General features: G+C 41.9%; 4 protein-coding genes across 5 annotated transcripts in view; 3 read left to right on the forward strand and 1 right to left on the reverse strand.

Annotated features, from left to right (window-relative positions):
* The first annotated feature begins 3,651 nt into the window (after positions 1-3,651).
* On the forward strand, positions 3,652-11,047 carry retreg1 (reticulophagy regulator 1). Its single transcript, XM_067253928.1, has 7 exons — positions 3,652-3,795; positions 6,402-6,522; positions 6,726-6,810; positions 7,460-7,582; positions 8,108-8,178; positions 8,751-8,874; positions 9,079-11,047. The coding sequence occupies exons 1-7, from the start codon at positions 3,764-3,766 to the stop codon at positions 9,600-9,602; spliced, it is 1,080 nt and encodes a 359-aa protein (XP_067110029.1). The 5' UTR covers positions 3,652-3,763; the 3' UTR covers positions 9,603-11,047.
* Positions 11,048-13,533: 2,486 nt separating this feature from the next.
* znf622 (zinc finger protein 622) lies at positions 13,534-17,907 on the forward strand. Of its 2 annotated transcripts, none has more exons than XM_067253304.1 (7): positions 13,534-13,624; positions 14,679-15,269; positions 15,483-15,758; positions 16,096-16,258; positions 16,425-16,537; positions 16,719-16,862; positions 17,330-17,907. In XM_067253304.1, exons 2-7 carry the CDS (start codon positions 14,681-14,683, stop codon positions 17,461-17,463), a joined length of 1,419 nt encoding a protein of 472 aa, XP_067109405.1. In that variant the 5' UTR covers positions 13,534-13,624; positions 14,679-14,680; the 3' UTR covers positions 17,464-17,907. The 2 variants fall into 2 exon arrangements, with proteins under 2 accessions (XP_067109405.1, XP_067109406.1); XM_067253305.1 differs by lacking the exon at positions 13,534-13,624 and adding an exon at positions 14,118-14,223.
* Positions 17,908-20,455: 2,548 nt separating this feature from the next.
* On the forward strand, positions 20,456-23,992 carry marchf11 (membrane-associated ring finger (C3HC4) 11). Its single transcript, XM_067253768.1, has 4 exons — positions 20,456-20,655; positions 21,673-21,828; positions 22,252-22,444; positions 22,861-23,992. The coding sequence occupies exons 1-4, from the start codon at positions 20,581-20,583 to the stop codon at positions 23,193-23,195; spliced, it is 759 nt and encodes a 252-aa protein (XP_067109869.1). The 5' UTR covers positions 20,456-20,580; the 3' UTR covers positions 23,196-23,992.
* Positions 23,993-24,469: 477 nt separating this feature from the next.
* Positions 24,470-27,687, reverse strand: part of svilb (supervillin b) — a 29,555-nt gene continuing 26,337 nt past the window's right edge. Inside the window, exons 36-41 of the mRNA XM_067253042.1 lie at positions 27,278-27,411; positions 26,861-27,016; positions 26,552-26,695; positions 26,308-26,429; positions 25,930-26,085; positions 24,470-25,299 (exon numbers count right to left, since the gene is read on the reverse strand). Coding sequence (XP_067109143.1) covers positions 25,213-25,299; positions 25,930-26,085; positions 26,308-26,429; positions 26,552-26,695; positions 26,861-27,016; positions 27,278-27,411 — 799 coding nt within the window. The 3' untranslated portion in view covers positions 24,470-25,212. The remainder of the gene's footprint in view (positions 25,300-25,929; positions 26,086-26,307; positions 26,430-26,551; positions 26,696-26,860; positions 27,017-27,277; positions 27,412-27,687) is intronic.

Consider the following 27,687-nt stretch of genomic DNA (forward strand, 5'->3'; position numbering starts at 1 on the left):
TCACCGAGGGCAACTCCAGAGTGGAAGAGAGTCCAGCCCATCTCAAGGAGACTGGTTCCGGAGCCGATGCTGTGCGTTGAGGCGAGGCCGACTATAACTAGCCGGAACTTCTCTACCTCGCGCACCAGCTCTGGCTCCTTTCCCGCCAGCGAGGTGACGTTCCACGTCCCTAGAGCTAGCTTTTGCAGCCGAGGATCGGACCGCCAAGGCCCCCGCCTTCGGCCGCCGCCCGTCTCACACTGCACCCGACCCCCATGACCCCTCCTGCGGATGGTGAGCCCACTGGAAGGGGGTCCCACGTTGTCTCTTCGGGCTGTGCCCGGCCGGGCCCCATGGGAAAAGGCCCGGCCACCAGGCGCTCGCCATCGAGCCCCACCCCCGGGCCTGGCTCCAGGGGGGGGCCCGGTGACCCGCTTCCAGGCAGGGGCAACTGGGAACCATTGTTTGTTTTCTTCATGGTAGGTTTTTGAGCCACGCTTTGTCTGGTCTTTCACCTGGAACCTGTTTGCCTTGGGTGACCCTACCAGGGGCATAAAGCCCCCGACAACATAGCTTCCAGGATCACTAGGACACGCAAACCCCTCCACCGTGGTAAGGTGGTGACTCAGGGAGGAGGAAGCAGAATATTGAGAAATATATATAGGTTTTATTTAAATGTCGTTTAACCTATTTATATATTTCTCGAAGCAGAATATTGAGAAATATATAAATAGGTTAAACGACATTTAAATAAAACCTTACATAGGAAACACAAGCTAAAGTTATTAAGCAAGTTCATTTCAAGCAAGCTTGGAAAGACTGTTGTTCAACAGAGAATAGCATTGACCAGTGCCCCAATGGACAGCTGATCATCTTTCATTTAGCATTTCACCACCTACTTACCATGCCTGGATCTGTCAGATTCTTCATTAATGCATGATCCATTCCACTATGTCATGAAACTGTCATGTAATTAGACAACTATTAAATTCATAAAAATAAAAAAACAATTCATCCTTTGTACTTAGGAACTCTTATACCATCAAATATTAATCCAACTTTAGTTAACCATAACCAATAATAGTTAATATTGTAATTAAATAACATGAATACTAATATACTGTATGTGTAGTCTACTAAGAAGTTTCAGCCTACATTCAACCCTATAGGCAAAATGCCACAGCTGGCATAATGTTTGTGCCAAACTGGATGCGGTTCAAAAGCATTGTCTAACTTAAGCAAACTGAGATTAGTATAAAATATGTACTAAACTAGGACAAGGTCGGTCACGGTGGCACATCACTCATGAGATTAGTTATCATTTGTTTTATTATGTTACTATGAGTATTGTGATATAGAATCAAATATGATTTCAGTGAAAGTAATGGGATCAGGACCCGATCCCAATTAACGCTTTGTGAATTTGGAGTTGAAGCCAATTCTCACCAACTGTAGCAGATTCAATATAACAGCAATAATCGCAATGCATTGCCTCGTCAGTAGTCCAGAATGTCTGTATCTCTGATGATCGCTGCCCTCTGGGCTTACATCTCTGTGACTCTCCCTTCCATTTGGTTTCTGGGGTGGAGACAGGGAGAGGGATTGTGTTGTTGTCATCTGCTGTTGTCTGTCAGGAGTGTCTTGTGGGTAATTGTGAGGCTGACTCCAGGTCTGGCATGGGCTTGCAAGGGAGATTAGCCGACCCAGAATGTGTGGTGACAGCTGGGTGTCTGAGCCGACAAGGGGACGAGGAGGATCCAAAACAGACCGGCCTGGGATCAGCTTTCCCTTTGTAAATCAACTACTAACACATCTTTGTCCATACACATTGGTGAACTGGTTGTTCGAGTTAGCTCTGTTAGAGGTTTGCCAAACATTATCGACTATATTAAAGCATACTCTGTATGTTTTACTTGCTAGTCTGATCCCAGATGTTTACAGTATAGTTCTTTACCTCTCGACACAGGACTTTAGTGCTACAATGACGCTCAGAGCAACATGCTAAATACTAAGGCACCTTTTTCTATTTACGTTTATTTAAGTTGTCATTAGTGGTCTTGTAATCATGTCCAGTAGTCTTGTGATTCGGAGGTATGTTATTTCTGAGTTGGATGGATTGGTTATGTCTTTCTAATGAACTTTTAGCCCTCTCGACAATCTCAGTGAGACTAACTGGCATGAATAAAGTGTGATCAATCTTATTCAAAAATGTAAGTTAAGGATGAGACTATACTTAATTTAAAACATGTCTCAGAATTCGTATTGATTTGACAAGAAATCTAGCTACTTCAAAATACATTCATGTATAGTTACAGATACCTAGCTCTATTAGAACGTTTGTGGAATATTATGTATGCCACACTGTAATTGAAGCTTATGGAGCAAACATGCTGTTATGAACCTTAGAGAGCTAACATTTGCAAAACTTTTCTAGCAACCTAGAAATGACCTGAGGTGGCATCCACACAGCAGAGACAATGATAATAGACGAGAGACACAATCCTGAAAGACATGGTATCTATTTGGTATCAAGAAAAATGAGTCATATTATTATTACTGGTTGGCGTTCTAGAAAGGACACACGTGTTGTTTGTTTTCACGACAACAGAGACGTTATGCTATGGGGTTGTGAAACAGGATGTGGAATGTTTGTTTATGAGTCCTGTGTGGGGAAGTGTGTGTGTAATAGATAGGATGACACAGCATTTCTATGGTTCCGGAACTGATCCCAAACCAGCAAACCTTACAGTTACTCACAATCTCAGACATGCTGGCAAGAACCAATCAGATTACTTGACACAGAGAAACAGGGGTGTGCTTATGAAGAAAACTTCTCATTGGATGAGGTGCTACTAAAATGGGCAACAGAGATGCTTCTTCAGTTTGCACACCAATAAACTAGTTATGTGACTTCTTCGTCACAGTCAACTGATTGTTATGTCATTTGTCTTAAAATAAAAATGAGGTGATTGACTTTGACTACTGCTGTTGATTTATAACACCTAAACCTTTTTTCTCATTTATCTACTTCAAAATGGTTTTCTTGTTTTTAACTAACTAATTGGAATACATGTTTGATGAATTGAATATATATAAAAAGAGATTTTAATATATTTTAGTATACATAAAAAGGCTAATTTAAGCCTGGCAACCACACTCTTTCTAGCACAAGAGCTCTAACAATTACGCAACTTCTGAGAAAAAAGTATCATAGAATTCGTGTAATATGTCATCACACAGTAAAGATAACAGTAATATGTACTTGTTTTTTGACACTCACACACGTAAGAGATCCAACCTTAGGAACACCCCCTGGTTACTGTGTAGTAATGAAATATCAACAATACTGTCAAAGTGTGTGTGTGTGTGAGAGGGTTGGGGGTGGGAGTCAGAAGGTGTGAGGGCTGACACCAGAAGGGTGTTCCTACATCTGTTGTATTGACATGTCCCCACCTCCACCACCACCTAGCCCCCTCCCACCCCTCACCACCACCTAGCCCCCTCCCACCCCTCACCACTCCTTAGCCCCCTCCACCCCCGCCTCTGTCCCCTCTATAGTTGCCTGATGGAATGCTTCATGACCTGGTTATTTTTAGATGGGCCTGGTTGAAATAGCCAAGCTCAGGCCTCATGGAAGATAAACACACGCTGGTCTCTGCTGAGTTTGTATCTCAACGCAAGCTTTGGCATTTTAGATTTTCTGTGAAAGATTAAGTCCTCATCTAAAATCATATAATACTGTAGTGCTAGAACTGAACTGACAGAACCAACTGAACAAACCAAGATGTCGCCTGAAGACCGTGGAGCAGGACTGAGGTACTAAAGTGTCTGTGTTTGTGGCAGTCATTAGATGGTTCCCTTAGAATGACTTAATGCCAAAAAAACTTTTGTTGAAATTATCTTTACTTTATTGGTTGTATATGTTTTTTGTTTCTAGTAACCAGTCCATGTTTTTTCATGTAACTATGAAGATCTTACATTTTGTTATATAATCATTCAACAGACCTATAATTTTAGCAGAACAGGCTTTGTAACAAAAGCAAAAAAAAAGCTGTAAGGTTTAACTGTGTACTGCGGGAAAGACATGCTTGGAAGCTGGTTTGTAATGGAAGTCACTGTTTATAGTCTAGACTGGGGCTTGGTGTGGCACCGTGCACATATACAGAACATATTATTATGCTTTAAACTCAATAGTTTCGATTGTACACTTGGAGCAGCAACACATATTTACTCCCTTTGTTTTAAGAGTATTTAAATTACCTGGATGTTTTTGATGCCATCCCACACATTGTTTGCCTATTTATAAATACGTTGTCACTGACCTGGTTAAAGGCTCAAACATGTATCTCCCTATGTTGTTGTAGAGATTACCAATTAGAAATGCCATGTCTCCCACACAGCTGCTTTGTGTGTCCAGCTGTCCTAGTCTTTAGTATGGTTGTTGTCATTGAAGCAATCTCTTGCCTTGCTTTTAAGAAGTGTGAATAACCAACAAATAGCAGCCTGGTTCCTGTATCTTTAGTAGATTTAGGGAGGTAGCTGAATGTGGCCAGAAAGTAAGAAAAACAGGTGTCAGGATCCGGTTTGAGCTAGAGATGAATATTGGATATGAAATGTGTATACTCAGTGTAGGTACCAGATCCAATATACAAGCAGTGTAAGTAAGACTGTAATGTGTGATGGCATGACAGTCACAAGGTAACTTCAAAGGGTCTGAGTGATCATGTGACAAAACCGGTGTGATCCAATGTCTGTCAAGCGGAATGGAGTCAGATGTTACCTCTTGGATTTTATCCCTAGATGGAAACCCGTCCCATGCCCTGATATTTCTTAAGGGCAATGTTACTTGCTTTCCCTCATTGTATGTACCTAGAACAAGAAAGTTTGCCAACGGGTTTACACTTAGCACTGTCCTATGAACCAAATTGGCGTACAAGGAAAAGTATTGGTTTCTTTGATACCCGTATTCCTGGAGGCTATTCTGAAGAGCAGCAAAACTTGATCTGTCACCCTATTTTGGCCCTTTGGATTTACTGTTGATTGAAGACCCTTTCCCTGTAACTTTCAAATTCCAATATGTTTTGTTTTCTGTTTTCCCTTATGTAAAGTTGTCACCCAAGGAGATTGCTGGCATTAGAACTTTTGCCAGGGGTTTACCAGACCTCATATTAAAGTACTGCCTTATTAATCAATGGCAGACATGTCTCAGTTGCGTTAGTCTCAATTTGGAACTCTTGATGCTTTCCAATGGAGCAGCATGGCATAGTCAACAAGGAATGAAGAAACGCTCATCCGAGTCGATTGGCTCACAGGCATAGTGTCACACGCCTACCAACACGTTTCCCATCTCCAAGGAAAGCTTTTGCCTGTAATATGAGAAGGGAATGGCAAGCTGATATTTTGTCACGTGGGGGGTGACGGAGGAATATTGGCCCAGGTTTGGCAATGGCAGGGGAGCCGATTCAGTGGGTATCTTGTTGTAGTGTTACACTCCAGTCTAGAGGCCCCAAACGGGATGAATGAATTGAACAAAGCCTAAATGACTAAAAATGACTAAATGGGTAGTTGGCAAGTCTAAGGGAAACTAGATCAAACAGCTGTGTGTTTGGGAAGGGGGCAAAGAGAGGTAACAATGTGGGGAAGGCCACCATTTGAGACGACTTCTGTTAATAGCTGCCTCTGACCTGCAAAATAATCCTGAGTTTTTCCCATACTGAAAGCCAAACCTTTTCCTTGAAGCTGAGGAGTAGCAACTATGGCATTCATCAAAGGTATATCATGTTTAAGGCACACTCGAAGAAAATGCATTCTGGGTACCTTAGACTTTGATCCCAACTTAACCCCCCTCCTCTCTATTTATTGGAATGGGCTCAACACAAATACAGTGCAATACAGTTGTCAGCCCTTGCAAGGTCACATGAGATTTAGTTTCAAGCACCTCATAAAGTTTGACCTACTTGCATGTCCTTTGAAAAAGGCAATTAAACGGATGAGTGTTGTTTAAAGCCAGATTGTGCTTCCTAAGCCCATCTGTCAACACGGTAGGTGTTTAAGGATATGGCATTGGTGTTAATGGGGTAAAATCAGTTTACTACCAGTTATGTTATGCCCATGGTATCCATTTTTCATTTGGAAGTCAGAATGAAAGCAAAGGTTCATCAAATTAATTGTAGATTCCTTGAATATTTACATTGATTTTTTTTGGCGTTATCATGCTGCTGAACGCTAAATGATTGGGCCCAGCTGTTTCAGCATTGTTTGGGGCAACATTTCAGGGAACTGAAAGGTCTTAGGGATTGTACAGTGAGGGAGTGGCAGTGGCAGATGGACTTCATAGTACTCTCTTTAATTATTCCACAACCTCATTTTGATAGAAATGTTTGAACTGTATCAACTGTTCACTTTCTGCCTCCGTTTTCCAGCTGGGAGATAGTTGACTCTGGACAGGACAGCAGGGCTGGGACTCAGTTCACCGACTCCTGGATGAGCCTCAAGCTCTTTATACAGGAGACATCCTCTTTCAAGCAGCAGAACCCAGGCAAGGTAATACAACAATGATAACTTTTGGGTAATCATGCTAAATCGTGTTTTTATATGGTTACCTATTTTAATGGACAGGTAACCATATTATTTGAATTAATGGCTTTTACAAGTTAAAGAAGGATTTAATGTTTCACTTTATTTTTGTTATTTGTGCTCAAATGTTTGCTATGTTAATAAGTTATTTTGTGTGTTCTCCATTTTAGTTTTGCTTGCTGGTTTGCAGTTTATGCACCTTCTTGGCTGTCTTAGGACGTTACATTCCAGGGGTAATCATCTCATATGGTTTAGGTGAGTTTCTCTTTTATTTGCCATTGTAACATGAATACATTTAGAATGGAAGTTCTGATTTTGACACATGAAATGAAGCGGGTTTACACTACCTCTCTTAAAGCCCCTTCACAGCCAACCCAGGTGTGGAGCTGATTTGGGTCATCTGAATTACAAGCATGTGACCACTAACCAAAACAATAGCTTGGCAATCTACACAAAAGATAGCAAGTTAATGCAATGATCGGCAAACCAGACTGTAAGCCTACTGCTGGTGCAGTAATTACTCAAAACTAATTTCACAAAATATTGATGATAATGCGGTGTTAGCACAATTCTATTAGTCAGTCTTTGTCATAAATTGTATCATGAATGCTTGGCTATAGTGTTGCGTAGTCACAATGCTGCCATCAAAGTGTTCCTGCCGAACACAAAAGACTAAGGTTCCAGAGTCAGAATTTCCCAGGAGTCACATGATTGTGGGTTCCTGGGAATGCTTATCCCTAAATAATTCTCTCGTAGCCTCCGGTTGCACTTGTTGCCCATCACTTAGCAAGACACAATACAGGAACACACTGGCACACACATGTTAATGGCCAACAATGAGTCAGTTCAGTTATTACCACCGCCTTCTTTCATCTTTCTTCCTTTCCCCAATTCTGCTCCTCAGTACTTGCCATTTTCCTGTGGCCTCTGATGTCATCGCATGAGTTTGGGTTGTGGCTGGAGCCAGTTCTGCAGAAGCTGGACTTCGGCGTCGGCGAGTTACTTCAGAAAATCAAAGTGAATCATGGTAACTAACTACATAGTGGCTGGCTACAAACATCTATACACTACTTGCATGGGTTTTACCATTGGAGGCCTGGCATGTGAAATCAATTCATTACAGATTTCTGATTATACACTAAATGTTGTCATCAGTAACATCTGTTGGCCAACTCTATTTAAGTAACATGATCTGATGTACTTTTGGAGTATTTCACCATTAAATAATACAAAAGGATATCTGTTTCCAATCTAAGATAAACATACACACAACTGTACAAGTATCAAACATACATAAACAATCACATTCAGGGCTGTCATTAATTGGTGGTGTAGTCAATTGTATACAGACACCATGTACAAACACATGCATCAAACCTAACCTAATCCAGTCTATAAAAATGTGTAGAAAGGTATTCAGAGCCATAGCTACACTACAACTGATGCACAACTGATCTTACGTGCTCCCTGCATGGTTCAGTGCATGGTCATCTACATGTATGGCTATGACACAGGCTATTTGCAAGTAACTTGATTCTGTTTTACATTCTAGAAAAGAGACTTCTTGAGGCCCAAACTGAGAGAGAGAACATTGAGGCTGACCTCTCCTCCCTGTTCCCCAAGGTTAGTTTGAATCTAATTAAGTTGATTGGCCCTTTGCTTGAAATTCAAAGCTCATGACCTGCATCTGCATTCTTGCTCAGGCAAGATTGTTAGGATGTTTGTAAAAATGATCAGTTTTCCCCTTAAACGCTGATTATGTTACAAATTTAGTTTGTAGTGATTTTGTGAGATGTTCTTCACGCAGGTCAACATGTTCTGCCAGTTTTTTGAGGACCCACATCATCACCAAATTGATTTTAACCAAGCATCGTTCCTAACCAAAACAAAACAACAAAAAAGAGAATGCCACAAAAAGAGACAAGAAATGCATGTAGAGTTTTCGCAGGCTCTGGGTGGTTATAATGGTCGCTATAAGATGTACTGTTAAATTATCCAGGACGCAATGTTTAATGGAGAGGGAGAACTGTTATTTTTGTGCGAAAGTTTAGTAAGTCATTAAATGGCTTAATAATGTATTCATTTTAACAGGAACACTGACTTTCCAAGAGTCAATTTTTTTTATGTTAGTTTTTTTCATTATTTAACTTATTGTACACCTTCCACCTTCCTGTTTATCCTTTTATTTCCAAAAGATGGATTCTACTGTGTGTAAGGAGATGTCAGTATCGGACACAGATGTGTCAGACATCACATGGACGGAGAATGGAACTTTCAATCTGTCAGAAGGACACACACCCCAGACAGAAAACTCAGAGGGTAATTTGCTACTGTGATGCCACTGTAATCACTACCTCACCTCACATACACACAAGAAGTGTCATAAGTACTAAAGATTCATTGTAAAAGAGAACACTTTAAAGTGTTTCTGTTTTTTCATAGAAGATGTCAAAAGTTATCTCACATATATCATTAACTCAATAGATAAAAAGGAAATTCTCTCATTTTTCACCACATGTGCAGACCTTGACCGGGAAGAAGTGTTTATTGGAGGCCTCCCAGAATTCCCCTCTCTTGACAATGGCATGGGGACAAATGGTGAAGATGATGATGATCTCAGCATTGGTCTCCCCACCCCTCCCCCACATCCTCAGTATCCAGTCAGTTCCAAAGGGGAAATGCTGGTGCAGCCAGTTGATGCTTCGACCCAAGCGTTGAAACTTGTTAACAAAATGGCCAGCGATGCCATCACTGCTGCTGTTACTGCCGCAATCCAGGAGAGAATAGAGGCTGCCATGGGTGTAACTGCTGTGGAGCCAGTGCGGCCGAGAATGCCTAACCCTGTGACCTTGGCACCACTAGACCTGGCAGAGGACTCAGAGAGTGAAGTAGAGGACTTTGAGCTGCTTGACCAGTCAGAGCTGGAGCAACTGGAAGGGGAGTTGGGTCTAGGGCAGAAAAGCCAGACCAAAGTTGAAGTCAATCCCAAACCTAGCAAGCCAACCTCATCTGGGGGATTCTTCTCAAAGCTCCTTGGGCGCCGTTGATTGGAGGAACCGGAGGGGTTGTCATTGGCCATACTTATTGAGGACTGTAGGGTTTGGGGAAAAATATGACCGTATTTCCAGATAACCTTTTCAAGTTGAACTGCTGTAGGAACACTCCTTCTACATATAATGTATAGAAAATGATCCATCTGTATGAGAATCATTAACGTGGGATGGTGGTCAGACGTATGCGCTGTGGTTGCATGGTAAGGCCATGTTTAGGCCTGTAGTGTTATGTGGGCAGGAAATAAGTGGGTCTTCCAGATTTAGCTGCCAAAGTATTTTTGTTTTCTTCAGAATTGTCCCATTCACTAATCTGTCATAATTCTACAGCCTTATTTGACCAGACCCAAAGACAACATGACAATCACCTGTGCTTTCAGTGTAGCTTATTGTACTGTATGTCTATGTGTAATATTAGTTTCATGCACATTTAAGTCAGGCAGTACTAGGCAATAGTTAACCGGAACATGCAACAATGGATTAGACATAATAGTTAAAGTCAACATATTTTGTATCCTTTTTTTCTAATTTTGTATATTTTTTCATGAAAGACATACATAGTTTATGGACTTGATCTTTTGTTATGACATGCAGACAAGCAATATTATGCATGGATATCTCCGTTTAGAACATTTTAGAGGTAATGTTTTACTTATAGTGCATTGACATGAATGCTGACATAAGATTGTTACTGGCAAAAATACCTCTTATAACACACAACTGCTGTTCACGATAAACCCACTTTGAAATTGTGACATGTACCATAGTGATTCTTCTGTTGTTATTAAAGGGATAGTTCAACATGTTCAGCATTTAGTTTGATCTTGATCTAGAAATCATCTGATAAACTTGGAAAGGGGCAATATTCCTAGCTGGCCTTTCCTTTTGGACCAGCATGGTCAACTAAATCAAGAACTAAAATTGGTTTAATTTGATCCATTGTTATAGTAGTTGTTTCAAATTGGCTTGCAGCTGCCACAGCTTGGTTATTCACAGATTAAATGATTGTGCACTGATATTGGACAACTTTAGCAAACAATTATTAGCATGACACTTTTTGTAGGCCAACTACATTTCAAACATTCAAGCCAGCTAACCAGAAAGTTTGTTATCTTCTAGGTTAATATGTTTGATTAAAAAGCTGACTTGAATGAAAGAACATAGTTAACTATCTAAATCCTAAATATTGGTTGCTTGAGACATAATTCAGAAAACAAATAAAACAAATTCAGCTTCTAGATGTTAGTTAAACCAAGCTAAATGTTAAAGATGTTTCCATCTCTTTAACACATTTTATTGTTTTCTTTCAGCTATTCAGTGGGATGGCTTTTTGTATTTGTTATAACAGTATTCACGGTGTTAATAAATATTCTATTTGAATTTGCACCTTAATTATTAATAAACAACTAGATACTTGAGAACATGAAATAATAACCTAAATGTATCTGCTCGAATAAACAGAAATGTGCATTTGATTTCTGTATAAATAATAATAATAATAATGGCACAGAGGTTATTAGGTTAATGAAAAGCTTTAAATCTATATATTATTTTCAAAAAGTTCAGAACTACAAAATTCTAGGAGCAATTTGTTTTGTTTTGGAATGGGTTTGTTCAGGGGAAATAAACTACTGATAGTTCAGAGAAATACAGTCTATCCTAAGGGACATACATTTTGCTTTGCAACAAAAAGGCTTTTATTACAGCCTTGCAACAATCTAGACTTTAACCCTGTTTTAATACCAGTAATCCCAGTAAACAGAAACTCATTGTAAACTTGTTGGTGAAACTGTGGCTCTTACTAAATCCAGTCAACCAAATCATTAAAACATCATGTACAAATCTAGAAATGTCAGACTTAATTCTAGCCAATGCACGGTGAAGTCAATAGATTGAAATGCTTTAAGATATGGAATATTATAAGACAATACAATACCAATTGAATATCAAGTATTTCAATAAATCTGAATTCATGTCCTTACAATAATGACTAGGTGTGTCCTATCCCCACCTAATGATTATCAGGGGTTACAACCATTTGGCAGAAATGTTACATATTAACATGTAAATAAAGGTGTGATGTAGTTGTAATAAAAAGTATTATTGCATTGCATTAGTGATATACTGTTATTAAAAATACTGACATTCATTACAAAAATAATTTTTTACTGGCACGAAAGCTTTGTGATGAAAGTCATATTAACCCTCAAAATCTGGGTATTTCAATTCACTTCAGTACTATCATTTCTTTTTTTTTCTATTTTCTTTACACAAATTAAGAAGAATAAGTCACTCATATGATGCAAAATAATAATAAAAAAGGTGGTAGAAAAGGTGGTAAAACAATGAGATCTTCACGGATGGAGTGTAATACGTTTTTCATAAGATTCATTTAATTCACAATTTAACAGTTGAATTATCAATTAAATGGCTGTCTTCACAATCTGCTCATTGTTAGATTACGCCAATGAATGAAAAATCACAGTTCACCCAAAAATGTATGATACGTATTTTTCTTCTTACTTGTAGTGCTATGTATCCATTTAGATGGATACATGAGTTGTGAGTTGTTATGGAGATGTTTTTTAACTCAACAGAAATCTATTTTTCTGGTTTCTCAAGATAATACACAGGCTTTGGGTGATCCGTTTCATGCAGTAAATTAAGTAGAAATAAAATAGTTCCTACATGAAACTGCACAAATTAAGGTAATTGAATTAGCTTGAATAACCGTTTTGGGTGAACTGTCCCTTTAAGATGATTATTGATTATTACGCAGATTATTATTATTCGTAAGTTTATGCTATGTGTCAGAGGGTTTCATGTAAGTGTGCACTATGCAGAGTATACCTACTTGTCTGGTCTACAATAATATAGCTAAAATGTAGAACAATCTGGTATGTTATGAATGTATGCTAAAAATTGTATGTGAACTCACTTCAGTCCAGAAAGATGTCAACAATAAACTTTGTAGAAGGTAGACTGTGAGTCTGAGGCTGGTGCTGGGTCTTCTCATGTAAGATTGATGCACTGTTGTGTTGGAGGGAACTTGTTGCCATGGTCACCAGTAGCCATTGATTTTTGGATCTGCATCTTGTTATGAATCCTGAATTGTGTAAAATCTCTGAAAGAGTCATGGGAGCCTATAACATTGTTGTGCCTGTGACATTTGACTTTAACGGCAACAGTAAAATCAAATAAATTCCTTATCATACAATGTCGTTCTTGACTCTTTATTCAAGACACACAACCCAGTGTTGTAATCTGAAAAAACACATCACTTGTTAACACCACATCCATCCATTTGAGGTTGAGCAGTATGAGTGTGCGCCTGTGCAGGAGGCGCACACTGTCTACACCACATAAAACCACAGGGTGGTGTTTGTTTGACATTTAGAATGTAAACGCATCAGACCAACATCCCATCATAACACTGTATTCAAAATAAAAATACATAATAATAAATCATACAATGTAAATGGCAAGAAATCATATTATGAGGAAACAAAATGATAATTATCTTTATTTATGTACCAAGAACATTATTATTACAAGTAATTCTAATAATTATTTGAATTCCAACAGTACTACTGTTCAGTATATCTTGAGCTTTATATAATTTGTTTAGCAATTTTTTAATTGGTTTTAGCACAGGGGCTGTGATCAATGGGCCAGAAACAACAACAATACAAAATGAGTGCTCCCACATATTTCATATATCACCTCAATGACAAAAATAATTTAATAATAATTTATAATCCATTATTAATCTGCTAAATTACCAACACACTCATTTCCATCTTTGTTTATTTAAATTTCAAAATTATGACAGAAAATCCAGTGGTGTGGGCTAGATCTCTGATGTCAAGGACCCCCAATTCAGTAGGTGGCGGTAATGCGCATTTCAACTAACTTACTGCCCTGAAACTTCAAGAAAGAAGGAGCCATAACCCAAGAACTAAACCTCGTGTAAAACCAGCCTGTGTTTGCAAATAATTTGTGAAACAGGGTTTGGGCTGGTGAGTTAACTCATTTTTGATGCACACTTTGATAGCTAGCTAGTTAGCTAGCTAAATTTGAGAAGTAACAAGGCAGCGCAACGTTTATCACATAGCTAGCTTCTTGCTGTCATTCGTTTGCTTACCACCACCAGTGCCACTACCACCAGGCTGATGCGCTGAAGTTAGCTAGAGCGAGCTTGGTAGCTAACGGTTAGGCTATTTGAGGAAATACAGAATGGCAAATATTGTAGCTACCACTATTCTGCCTCATGATTGTTTAATACGCATAGCTAAGTTAGTCCACAATGTGCCAAATATAGCCCTCTATTCCCATAATATACTTAGCTGTCTTGAAACATGTACACCACACTGTATGCTGGTGACCCACGCATCTAACCTAGTCTAAATAACTAACTAGGTAGCTTGCTAAGCCGCATTCACCCACAGACAGTTGTAAACAAGCAAATTCTCATGTAATGTAATACATTTATGATTTGATTTGTCTTTCGTTCTGGTAACACTGAGGTAAATGAAAAGACCAAACCACCAGAAGAAAGCTATAGTTAGGCCTACTTGATGAATGTCCTTAAGCACTTAATAGCAACAATATTTGGAAAGTATGTATAATATCTCAAAACAACCAGAAATAAAATTATTAACATGTGTCAGTAAGGCAGTTGTGATTAAACATTGTTTGTGTCTATTAGCTCTAACTGTTTATCCTACTTGGAATATTGTGGTGACAGTCATTTGCCTGGCATTGGAGTGGCAGGGCCATAACAAATCATTTAAGAAGGTGTAGATCCAACTGGAAGACTAGCACTCACCCCAAGTGCCTACTTGATCTCATGAACCTAAAGACCTTTCATGTGTGATCTTTGCCAAACATATCCTAATTAATAAATGGTGCTTTTCCAATTTCTCAAGTGCTAGGGTAAAAAAAACATTTTCACACCAAAAATGAATCTCTCTTGGCCCTTATACAATTCTATGGTATTTTTTTGTGTTGTTGCTAATATCGGCCCCTATCCATTTGACCATGTGGTTCTCATAATCATGTTGTTCCCTACAGCCATGTCCTCCTACACCTGCATCAGCTGCCGCGTGGCGTTTTCAGATGGTGAGGTGCAGCGTGCCCACTACAAAACAGACTGGCACCGCTACAACCTCAAACGCAAAGTGGCGGAAATGCCACCTGTCACCGCAGAGAACTTCCAGGAGCGTGTTTTGGCCCAACGGGCCGCCGCCGAACAGCAGGTGAACGGCGCAGCGGTTAGCGAAGGCTGTGCCACATGCAACAAGAAGTTCTCCACTGCTAACGCCTACCAGAACCATCTGCAGTCCCACAAGCACCAACAAGCGGAGAAGCAAGCTTTGCTAGTGGCTCAGAGGAAAGTGCAGAAAATGAACGAGAAGAACCTGGAGAAGGGGCTGGGAGAAGATGGGAAGGTGGACCACAATGCCAGGAACGAGGCTCTTCAGCAGGCCCTGAAGGAGCAGCACAGACCCAGTCCTGCCGTGGCTGGGAAGGCCCCGGCTGCGGGACAGGAGGAGGGAGCGGAAAGGCCCCGGGCAGAGAAGCCAGAGAAACCACCCAGGCTGCAGTGGTTTGAGGAGCAGGCGAAGAAGATCGAAGGAGAGGAGGGGGCTGAACCAAAGGAAGGTACGCTACCAAAATCAGTCATATATCAGTGTAGTGTAGGCCTTATATGCAACCTGCTCGATTTGACTGAAAATCCTAAGAGGGGATACCCTGTGATGTGTGATTGCTTGCTCTTCCTGTTTTCAATGTCGACTGGGTTGAAATGCGTTGTTTGGATGTGACCCATGACTTCAGACTAAATGTAGGGTCCATACTTCCGAATCTTCCTTGCAGAGGACTGGGAAGATGTGGATGACGACGACATGGAGGAGGACGAGGAGGAGGATGAAGAGGAGACGATGGAGCAGGAGGAAGGGGGGGGCGGCACGGCATCAGCAGCCCCCCACCCGGCCCCTCCCCCCGGGGCCATCCCGACCACAGACTGTCTGTTCTGTCCTCACCATTCCCACTCGCTCATGAAGAACATGGCGCACATGACCCACGTCCACAGCTTCTTCGTCCCTGATCTGGAGTACCTGATCGACCTCAAGGGACTCATTCGTTACCTGGGTGTGTATTGGTGTCGTTGGGAAAAGCCCAGCACAGATCTTTTAATCGTGTTGAGGAGGGGTTCTTTTTGGAGGGGTATTTGTGCTGCAGTTCTGTGCTGTTGATGTTGATAACAAGTCTGGATGCTCCATTACGCAGCTTTGATTTACATGAGTTGAAACTTTAAAAGCCTTCATACATTTATTCCGGTTCAGACAGATGCTACCTATAAAGTCTTAAGACCCTATTAGGTTACTACTTTGCAGCATCCAATATCTATTATAATTTCAGTCCAGGGATTGCAGAGTCTGGTAAGGGGGGAGAAAGGGAATACTAATCCTTGTACTGCTTTTCACAGGAGAGAAGGTTGGCACAGGTAACGTGTGTTTGTGGTGTAATGAGAAGGGGCGGTCGTTCTACTCCACGGAGGCGGTGCAGGGTCACATGACAGACAAAAGCCACTGTAAGCTCTTCACAGACGGAGACGCGTCGTTGGAGTTTGCAGACTTTTATGACTTCAGGTAACGGACAATAAAGCAGAACTCCCCAACAACCTGCTAAATCTGCTCAACATTCAATAAACAGAGAGAACTGCCATCGCCACATCATCAGCTTGCTTACCCACGTTTGGTAATGTGTCTCACCTACCTACTCAAGCAAACGTTCTTGTCTCCATTGACTACACAGGAGTAGCTACCCAGACCAGGTGGGAGAGGAGGCTGAGATGGAGGACAAAGAGCTACCAGACGATAAGAACCTAGAGTTTGATGACGATACCCTGGAGCTCACCCTCCCCTCAGGTAACAGGACCCAATGATGACATTGTGCCTTAGTCAAAAACGAAAATACTTGTAGAATAGTCTGGCTGCATCCTGGGCACGAGCCATACAAAGTACACGGTGCACAACAGGTGGCGTATGAACAAGAATATGTGTATCGTCGTCTTTACACGCTGACCTCCCCCATATCTCTGTCCCTCAGGTGCTACGATTGGCCACCGCTCGCTCATGCGGTACTACAAGCAGCGTTTCGGCGCCCCCAGGGCGGTGGTGCTGGCCCACAACAGGCACGCCGTGGGCAGGGTGCTCCGGCAGTACAAAGCCCTGGGCTGGGGCGGAGACATCGGTAAGGCTCGGCCAATGACAGGCGTTCGATTCATTGTCACGATGCATTCCTTTTCCTTCCCTCAATAGTCTGTCTACCCTGACAAGCTAGCTCTGACTTCAATGCACCTGTACATCGACATATCTTAGTTATCATTAAAGCCCTGATCTGCTATTGGCACGAGTCATTAGATTGTGGTACTGCAGCAACACTGCCTTTTTAAAAGACAGCAGCATTATTGCATTTAGTTTGATTTCTTAAGGATTTTTGGCGGAGAATATGGGAATGCAGTTTTAGGTGATTGTTCAAGGTGTTTGATCCAAAGACAAAGCTGTGTTAGCTTTCTTACTCATCACCAATACCTCAATGGCAATTCTTACCTCCACCAAGCCACCCAAAGCTAAATTGGTGGTTCAAATGCTTGTTTTGGGATTAATGTATACATTCACAACCACTTACCATCGTGTTCCACTCCTCTCCCTTCCCAGGAAAGCCTGCCTTCAATCAGACCCAGAAGGACATGCAGTATGTCCAGAGGATGAAGTCCAAATGGATGATGAAGATGGGGATGAACCACAACGCTACCAAACAGCACCACTTTAGGTGCCAGGTTCTGTTCTAGACTCTGGCCCCTTTTGATTATGAATCATTATCATTATGAATCAGTGAACTGTTCCCACCGTCGCTTTTGAGCCAACCTCTCAACAAATGAAGCAGCCAGTTATCTAGTCATCTTTGGCGGGTCTACCTTTAATTCAAAAGTATTTCAGTGCTGTATAATTATGGTGTCTGAATATTGTTAGGGAAATGTAGGTGAGTACTCTTCTGCACTTTTCATGATCTGGATTTGAACAAATACAAAGGTAACAGTTTAGTATTTTCAACAAATATGTATATTTCACATGCAACTATTAAATTCTGATCGAGAGAGCATTTACGTATATTGAATCTCAATTTAAAATCAGTTTATGAAAAATAAAATGTACTATATGATATGTAATAAACATTGTATGGATTACATTTTCTTTTGAGGATGAAATGCAGACATTGCTTTGGTAGTATTGTATTTTCGGTGGCCACATATTTGTTATGAATGCAAAAAAAAAAAGCTGGGTTACATTAATATATCACATAAGCAATATACACTCCTAGGATGTCAAGGTCATATTGGCCAATACTGAGGGACCAATAGACTGTGCACCCACTGTGTTATGAATCTTTGAATCGTTCTTTCTGGTTCTGAAGCAATGATGTAATGAAAAGCCCTGCTGCAGAGAGAGAGGATGCACATCAGCCCCTGTAATGAGCTCACTGTCCATTTGTCTGTGGTCCTCTCTGTCTTCTTGGCAGGCTTTCTACTTCCTTTATAAAAGATCCAGAGTGTGTTTGTGGCTGAATGGATTTAGGTTTAGGGCACTCTGTCTGTAGCACTCGGTACACTTGACAACTCACACGTAGGCAAGAGAGGAAGCCCAACAGACTAGCATGCAGGGGCGAAAAGCTAATTGATTTCAAGGACATTAAGATAGTGGAGATGTCTGCAAGGCACCATATCCACAATTAAGTAATCAGAGGCGATTTTAATGTCTTGCTCAAATGTACGGTCAACACAGAAGTATCTGGCCTATGACACGTTGGTTGTTCTGGCACTGGACCCATTCCATTGTAGAATTTAATGTAATTATTTATCTATAATTCAATATTAGGAAAAGGGGTTTTGTCCCTAGTTTTTAAGCGTGAGACAGACAGGCTAGGCTACTCTAATGTCTTGGAAACATTGCAGCTTGCCAAACACATATACGATAGGCCAAACAATCTCTCATATATCAGATTGACCTAACTTTACGGTAGCCCTCCCTTCCTGGTTTTTAATTCCCTCTTGCGTCATTCTTATTTGTGCCTTTGTGTTCAGTTGGGGGTCAATCTCTACTGTTATAATGGTCCCTAACCCCAGCAGCTATGCCAAAGCATAGTCTACTATCACCAATACTGACATATGCCCATATTTTAGCTCTAGATGACATTGGTAAGTTTATAGAAATGAAAGCTGCTAAATTAGTAGATGGTGAGAGTTAGCCTTTCCCTTTAACCAGGTACCAGTAGCAGTACCTAACAGATCGCAAACAGTGTAGCCTACATGTCATCAACGTCAATCTTTATTGTGATTGTTGTAATCTTAGATGTTTGGGGTGAGCCCTGTAACTTTTGCCCTCGGTCAACCCTACAGTATGCTAAAATACACATTGTTCAGCTCACTGCCCTTCAATTCGTTAAGTTCATCAGCATTAAATAGCTGGGATTCTAATCTAATAATGGTTCTATGTGGATCTGAAGAATGTTGAGTCTATATGGTAACCACAATATTTGACACTGATTTTATTTATTTATTTTTTATCAGAAACCCTTTCATCCTCTTCCCTTATAGGCCTTCCCCCAATCTCCCCCAGTGCCTCCGGAGCCTGGTATTGATCTGGGACTTGTAGGTAGTGATTGGACATGAGTGGTAATTTCCTTTGTTGCATTAGTATCCATTACTGCCACTCCTTGGAAGGCGCTACACATCCTCAAAAAATAGCAGATTCCGCTTGGAAAAACCAACCTCAGACAAATTGCTCTCAAAGGCTCTAACTTGTCATAGAAAGACTTAGTTGGCATATTCTGCAGAATATAAGTCAACTTAGCAAAGTATGCTGATGTTACATTTTGGCATTTTGTTAGTAATGGGATTCACTTTGGTTTGTCCCTGACCTACTACAATTTCACATTTCATTTATATATTTGTATTTTTACCAATAGCCTACCTTGTATCTTAATCAATTAATCAAACTTCACTTTCATCATAGCAAATGGTAGCCAGGATGGTAGCTATTGTAAAAAAAAAAAGGGAACCTTAAAATGCTACCATTTACAATGGCACGAGACACCTTTAGCCTGAAGCGTATGTCGTCGTTGCAGGCATCTCATCTGTGCACATTGCCCTATACCCCATACCCCAAAGCAACCGTTTATTCGTCTATTAATCATATTGCAATGTTTGCTTTTGGCGACAGTGCAATAAGGAATAATTTTCGATGGGTTGCTATTGCCCCATGTCAGTGACTCGAAAGTTTATCGTCCGTTTATCAAATTCTCTGTTTCCTTGGAAACGCCAATGGGTAGGAGAACATTTACGTTTCAAGCTCTTTGGTGTCTTCAGGGAGTCTCTTCCATCACAACCAGACTGTCTGTTAGGGAATGTTATTTTCCAAACGCAGCTGGCCTTCTTCACGACCTGCATCACGGGCAGAGACAAGATAACCGACAACTTTGTCAAACTGCCATCATAACCTCATAATTTGGATTTACCGGTCAACACTGGATGTTTCTAGTTTCAGCGTTGTTGTTTTTTTTTTATCATGCAAACACAAGCGTTCTAACTCTAGTAGCCTACTAAACGGATTGTCTTTCCCCCATTACCTCTAGTAATCATTTATGTCGTTTTATTTGGACTTCATGTTATTATGACCGTAGAAGATGGAGAGGCGGGTCCAGTTTGCCAACAGACAGTGGGTGAACCACGGGGAGGCGCTGATACCGAAGGACACAGTCAGTCCGCGGAGACGATCCATGAGAATACAGGACATGCCAGTCTCAAGGTATTGTTATCAGACGGACGCATAGCCAAAACAATGTGGCCAAGAATGGCAAGGAGGGCACGTCTGATGAAAAAAGGACGACCTGGGAAGAGAGGAAACAAACGATGCACTCAAACTGCAGCAGTGAGTGTAGCATCCTAGCTCCAAGTTGCCGAATATGCTTCCAGGGTGCAGATCAGGTAGGTTAAGTTGCCTACTAGTCAAACTAGTTAGATGCAATAGCCTCTACTGTGTAATTTGATGCTCGCAAGTTTGTTGGTCAGCACCACGGACAGCGGCTACAGACGTTGGAAGACCAATGAAAAACGGAGTAAAAATGTGCGTACTTCTACATACTACTGCTTTACTTGTAGTTTAAAACATCATTCTGTATGAAAGCCAATTACTTAATTGCCATGAAAAGTTGACCGGGCATTCAGACTTGCTTGCTGCCTTTGGCATCTTGCTTTGTTCATGATTGTGGAATCTTTGAAATCCTCAAAGAAGCACGACGTCATTCATTTTGCGGGAATGAACTATTCAACATGCAGGTGATAAAGAGGTGAAGGTGGTGTTTCAAACCTCACCACTCTGTTGTATCTATAAACACCAATAATTAGAAATTATATTTAGTTTGTCACTTAACAATATCTTAAATCTTTAGCAACAATGCCCCACTGCCTACAGGCCAGATGGTGGTGATATAGCAAATGTTGTGAGCTACTTACTATTTTTTGTAGACATGTCCAATGCAACACAAATATCCTACCATGTAAGTCATTCTTAAATGACTATAAATGACTATAAATAAAGGCTTGTGTCTTGGGCCATATTGGCCAACAGAACATCACAGTTATGCTAAAAGTTGTTTCCTGCCAATTTCAGAACCCCTTAAGTACTGTAGTGCAGTAGCAAGCCATTAGAACAGCGACCCCTGGTCACAGTTTTCGATAGGTCACTGATTTCTGTACAACACCCGAAACAAAGCAATTGTACTTGGAAAATCACTCAATGTGATCAGTGTATCAGTTGACCCCATACCCCTCGCGTGAATTGACCTATTCACCGAGCTTCCCGAACTTGAGAGATGGAGATAAATTGTTCAATTCCATTTTTATAGACATTTACTCAGCCTTAATCATGTTTTGTATCCTGTGTACTCACCTCCTACTTCTTTGAGCCTTTGTCCTCCTGACCTTTGACATGTTTGCTTTAAGGGGGACCTTCTGAGCCCCTGCCGGTGTGATGGTTCGGTCCGCTACACTCACCAGCAATGCTTGTTCAAGTGGATCAGCGAGAGAGGCTGTTGGACCTGTGAACTGTGTTCTTACCGCTTTGATGTCATCGCCATCCATATGAAGAGACCAGGACAGGTAAGCTGAAGGCAAGGGGTTACAGACTTGGTTATTTCCAATATTCACTTAATTGAGATACTTTTAAAAATAGCTGCGTTAAGCACGTCTACTGTGCATGACCCTGTTTTAGGATCCATTTAAGATCAAAGGAAATGTTAAGTGTCATAGAAATGGGTGCAGCTGGGGCAGGATATGTAGATGTGTGTGTGTGTCATCATAAAGGTAGCTGTGGTCAATGTTATTATGAATGCACTAGATATTCTGTCTTAGACTGCTGATTTAGGTGACTATGCACGGCTGCTATCCAAACATAATAATATTGGTCTAATTATGTTGAAATCTATAAACTGGTTGATTATCTCAATGTATTAATGTCAAAACACACAACCTATGGCTCATGTGCTGCTGCCTGATCTCATTCAGACCTCATGTCTCCCATAGTGGCAGGCCATCACTATCACACTGGTGGAGAAGGTCCAGATCATTGCTGTGTTCCTGGGCTCTCTGTTCCTGGTGGCCAGTATCTCCTGGCTGCTGTGGTCAGGCCTCAGTCCTCAGGCTGCGTGGCAGCGCAGGGACATCCTCTTCCAGATCTGCTACGCCATGTACGCTGTCATGGATCTCGTCTGTATCGGTGAGGATTAGCTACGGGCCTTTTCATTTAGACGTGGGAGGCAGTCTCTGCACACACCACGTGGGAAATGCGAGCAGGTCATTCTCACATTCTTTTGGGGCAGTGCATGGGTGTTAAGTGGGGGGAGCATAGGTGGAATAGCATAGCCTCTGCATAGGTGGAATATGCATCATGTGGGAATCATTAAAGTTTCTTTTTGGGGGGGGGGGTAAAGTTTGCTATTCCCTCTGTGGACATGAGAAAGTAAAGATCATATGTGTAGCGGCATGTTCTGCTCTGAGTAGAGCTTTTTGCGTTACAACTCGGAAATGTATAGAGGAGCTCAATGTATTAGCTTGAACAGATTTCACGTTTTTATAGATCCAATACCAAAATCGAATCTAAGAACAATCCGTTTTGGGTGTGTGTGTTCACAGGTCTGATTGTCCACGAGGGCCCAGCGGTGCACAATGTCCTCATGCGCTGGCGAGCGGTCAACCTCCACTGGGACGTCCAGAACTACGATAAGGCAGCAGACATGGAGGAGGCTGCTAGGGCAGAGACCGCATTGGTACACAGAACACTCCGGCTTCCCCTAGCTATCATGGGGTCTGTAGGGCCTTTGCAACCCATTACCCAGCTAGGACCCCCACAGCTGTGGGCTTTTCTCTGTCTCCCCCCCTTGACCCTCTGCTGCCCTCCTCTGGCTTCCCGACGCACTCTCAGCCAGGACAGGGACTCTGAGGTGGTCGTTAGGATAACATCTGTGTGAGGGTGTTGACACCCTTACATCTTCCCAGACATACTCCCATGAGGCATTGTTGCATGCTGGGGCAAAGGGACGGTTTACGTATGGCTTGAACAAGCATTGCTGGACATGGGTCATTTGACTGTGTGTGCCTTTGGTGACGGATTGAGTTGTGTCAATCTAAGTCGAGATCACAATTTAGAAGCTGTTTTGTCAGGTATGTATTTCTGTTAAATGGATATGATGTAAATCAAGATAAATGACTAAACAAGACATGATGAGTAGCTCTCTGGTTACAAAAGCTTTACCAGATGAATTTATACCAGAGATGATAAAGAACCCAGGTGCATCACTCCTGACTGAGTTACATTCAGGGGTGTTGCTTAGCAGACTAGACGAGGCTGTTCAAACATCAATGGTTGCTGGATTTGGCCATATACTGTATGCTTCATTGTAAATAAATATTGCACAGTACTTGTTTGATTTGTAAAATGTCAAGCCTAGGTGGTTGCGTGCATTTTGAGGCAAAACAGTTAGAAATAAAAACAGAAAAAACAGACAATTTGGAGAGAGATCAGGTCTGGTATTTCACAATACAGCCTCATAGACATTCAAAGTCAAATGTCAAACGTGTGAATGAGGACCTGTCAAAGATGACCTGTACTCACCTAAATGTATACTGCTCTTGATGTTCTACATTGATACTGTAAAGAACACCTCCATCTTAGAGCAAAGTTCCCAGTAGTGTGCTGTTTACTGTCGCATTAAATTATTTTCAATTGTACTTTATAACTGCACCATTTGTTTGTATTTGCTTTGAATAAAAGTGTCTGCTAAATTAAATATGAACGTCAAAATGTACATACCTGTGAAAATGAACCCTCATCTAATGGACAGTGCAATACACAGAAATGAGTCAACTCTCTAATGACACCTGTTATGACATTAAGCCATTTTGGTGACTGGATACAATCCCCGATGAAGGGATAACATGGAAGTCTTATGTCCTTTTATGGACAAAGATGGCTCAGGCGTCAATACATCACTGACCAGTGGGCGTGTGCTCTCATAGCGCCACCTGGTGGACTTTGGAAAGGCAGTTTAGGCTGCTGATACATACCAACCTGGTAAATGTGCTAAACACACATCTGATCCTTGATATCTAATGCGGTTGATATTGTTTCAGAGAGGAATTCATCAATAAATACAGGATTTCATGTCATAATTCAACACAACTAATATGTTTATAGTTTTGTTTTCATGGTTTATTAACTATTTCTTTTATCACAAAGAATGTCTTTGAAATGCAGACTAGATTTTATGTATATAAACTGTACATAGAAGCAAGGCACTATACATTCAGATTCATCAAGTATCTCTCTTTCTCACCAACCATGCCTTTAAAATACATCCACAGTCATTGCTTGGGGTGGGGGGGTGTCGTACTAACTGGTACCATCACTGAAGCCCAGTGAAAGAAAAGGTACATACTTTATGACCCCTTTGAGACACCATAGACACAAGGAAAACACGTTTAAAAACATGATACACAACACTTTCATGTGAACACAATGAACAAGTCATCCTACAAGTTTTGTTTTACATAAATAGAAATTCATACTTTACAAACACACACAGCATAATCGCACCACCGGGTTATCAACACATTTTTTTTCTTCTCACAATTCCACGCTGTGACCAATGACTTAAGTGCTTGTAGTAGACTGTTACAGAACACACACAGTTAAACGACTGTTGGAAATCTGCGCAAATGAGATTCAGGTGTGCACCTGATCAAAGCAACTTGTATACAATGTCACGCACAGCCAATTTCCCTACGTTATTACACTGCTGAAAGGTAAACCGCGGTTCTGAAGCTTGTTCACCTTAGCAGACTATGGCCCCAGTCTCCCACCCCCCATCCCACTCAGAGTCAGGCCCTGAGCTGGTGTGTTTAATAAACCACACAACAAGGAAAGATTGGAGGGCTGGGGCCCCTTCCATCTTAAAAGTCCCATCCACAAACCATCATCAACGTTTCCTAAAACAGTCCTTTGGCTTTCTTTAAGTTCACTTGCTTCCACCCTGGGAGTCCTTCGTACTCCTCTCTCTTCATTTCCAGCGCTTTCTGCAAGGAGGTCGAGAGGAAGAGGAGTTAATTATCCTTTGAATCTTTCTTCGTTACGTAATCGACCCCCATAAGGACTATTTTGTTCATTGAGACAGGCAGTGTGGCATTCCATGGGAACATTGGGTACGCTTCATGTCAAATGCTGCTGTTATATTCAGTTCAGTGGGTGAAACCATTAACCACAGTATACAAAAGCTGAAATGACCTACTCGATACAATGCTGCAAAGAAAGAGAGAGAGGGTGATTGAATGTCCTGCCAAGGTGTACAGAGAGGATTGGTGTAGAAGAAGTGGGCAAACAAGCAAGGCAATCCAGAGAGAAAATTAAGGAACAGAGGGGATAGGTGAAGAGGACGTGTGCTGGAGAGGAGGTAAGACACCATAAAAAAGACCAGGAGTTGACCAATCCTGACCAGAAGAAAAGTCAAGGCCTCATATAGTATGACTTACCTTACCTTAGTTTCCCTATAAACCAGTCTGAAATGTTAAAATGACGAGTTAGATTGGAGATTCATAACCCATGTAACATTTACAAGTACATGAAAGTAATGACGGCTCTGCAAGATCTTGGACTTTGAACAAAGAAAGGACGGCAGAGTACCGGCCCCTCGAGGGGCGTGGCCTCACCTCAAAATCCTGGTCTGATAGGTAGATCTCCAGTCGGAGGGGGTCAACTCCCTCAGGGAGTGGGCGTGCCAGCAGCACTGACAGGTCATAGGTGTTCTGGCACAGCCTGGCGAGCACATCCTCCACCAGAATTATCTGGTTACACACCTCTGCCTCCTGGACACACACACAAAAGTGACTTCCAGTGCACAAAATACATGACAGTGACATTCATTGAATCACTCATAATAACTGTGTATCCCTTTTTTGTGTATGACGACTGTTTGCTTAAATGCGTGTGTCTGAGCATCGAGTGTGTATGTGTATGGTTGGGTTTCTAAAGGGAGCCGTGAAGTGTTTGTGCGTGTTTGTTAGAAAGCGTGTGTATACAAGGCTCACCCTCTCGGTGATCTCAGCAATGTCCTCCCTGTGTTCCCAGCTGGGGAACATGTTGGTGAAGGTGAGGGGTTCCAGACCAGCATGAATCAGATAAGACTTCTGAGGCTTCTTCTCATTCTTCTCTGTCGGAGCAGAAAAACAAGCACTGATCAATGCTTTCTGTATCCAAACAGTCCACATGAGCCACACAAGCAACTTGCTAATCAATACAAGCAGACTGTGACCTCACCACGCAGTGCCTTACCTCTGCAGTACTGTAACACGGTCTCCATTGCACACTTCCTGTCTGCATCCCAGCGGATGCGCGCCGAGCCGGGGCTCTCGCTGTCCTGAGGCCACCAGCCCTGCCACAGGTACACCTCGTGGAAGTTGTCCACCAAGAACAGAGCTAGCACAGGGAAGAGGAAGTGATGTCACAAAAGGAAGGTTCCCCCGTTCATTTCCCTTTTAAAAACGTCAACGTTTCTAGGTGTGGCTTTGGAGCCGGTCGATGAGCGATACAGGAAGATGGTGTTGGATCTGCGTGAAGCGTGTGTGTCCAGTAGTTCCTCACCAGGCTGCGGGGTGTTGTACAGGTCCTCCTGGAGGAAGGGCAGAGAGCTGACCAGGTCAGGCGCTCGGTAGCGGTGGAAGAACTCCGTCGCTACAAACTCCCCTGAGGTGCTGCTCAGCTGGAACAGCCGGGGGGTGAAGTTGAACTTGCCCGGATCTGAAAAAAACAAAAGACGCCACCTTGGAAAACGAGACATTTTCGAAGGCCCCTGCGTGGCTGTGTCACCCTTCATTTCGATTCAGGAGATGAACGACATGGACCTGCAGCTGCATTTCCACAGGCATGTTGATAGCTCATGTAGAGCCGTGTTACAGCAGATCATCCGTTTCCACTCAAACTCAAATGTTGCCTACGTGAGGGATTTGGTTGATGACCCTGTGTTAATGCGCTGCCTCTGAGTGGGCCAGTGTACAGTACCTTGCAGCATGCAGTCATACGCCTTCCTGTCCTTCCTCCCAAGCGCTTCCCAGAAGCCCACAGGCTCCGCCCCCTCTTCACACTCGTGGATGGTCACCTTGCTGCTGCTGTGGAGCCCCGCCTCTAGCGGACATCTTGGGAACGACAGACACAAATTAGACCCCATCCTTACAGGTGGTGGCATTCTCGAAAGTAAAAAAAATATCATGCTTAAAGCTATGTAAAGGATGCTTCACAGCTTAAGAAAAGACTGCATCCATCCACCCTTCCTAAATAAACGGTGTGGTGTGACGTGATTGGTGACAGTGTGGTCGCGGAACACGCATGCATGTTTTCAGTCTGGACCGAAATCTGTGATGAGTGCGGGAGAGGGACATGAATCATCTCTTGATGATTCCTCCTGAACTCAC

Source organism: Osmerus mordax, chromosome 16 (assembly GCF_038355195.1).
Source record: "Osmerus mordax isolate fOsmMor3 chromosome 16, fOsmMor3.pri, whole genome shotgun sequence".
Taxonomy (NCBI): domain Eukaryota; kingdom Metazoa; phylum Chordata; class Actinopteri; order Osmeriformes; family Osmeridae; genus Osmerus; species Osmerus mordax.

Bases quoted from the DNA above. Each gene is read 5' to 3' on its own strand.
- retreg1 (XM_067253928.1), top strand. From the start codon at position 3,764: ATGTCGCCTGAAGACCGTGGAGCAGGACTGAG. The intron at 6,523-6,725 runs GTAATACAACAA...TCTCCATTTTAG, and splicing joins AGCAGCAGAACCCAGGCAAG to TTTTGCTTGCTGGTTTGCAG. The intron at 7,583-8,107 runs GTAACTAACTAC...TTTACATTCTAG, and splicing joins GAAAATCAAAGTGAATCATG to AAAAGAGACTTCTTGAGGCC.
- marchf11 (XM_067253768.1), top strand. From the start codon at position 20,581: ATGCACTCAAACTGCAGCAGTGAGTGTAGCATCCTAGCTCCAAGTTGC. The intron at 21,829-22,251 runs GTAAGCTGAAGG...TGTCTCCCATAG, and splicing joins ATATGAAGAGACCAGGACAG to TGGCAGGCCATCACTATCAC. The intron at 22,445-22,860 runs GTGAGGATTAGC...GTGTGTTCACAG, and splicing joins CATGGATCTCGTCTGTATCG to GTCTGATTGTCCACGAGGGC.
- znf622 (XM_067253304.1), top strand. From the start codon at position 14,681: ATGTCCTCCTACACCTGCATCAGCTGCCGCGTGGCGTTTTCAGATGGT. The intron at 15,270-15,482 runs GTACGCTACCAA...TCTTCCTTGCAG, and splicing joins GGGGGCTGAACCAAAGGAAG to AGGACTGGGAAGATGTGGAT. The intron at 16,863-17,329 runs GTAAGGCTCGGC...CTCCCTTCCCAG, and splicing joins GGGCTGGGGCGGAGACATCG to GAAAGCCTGCCTTCAATCAG.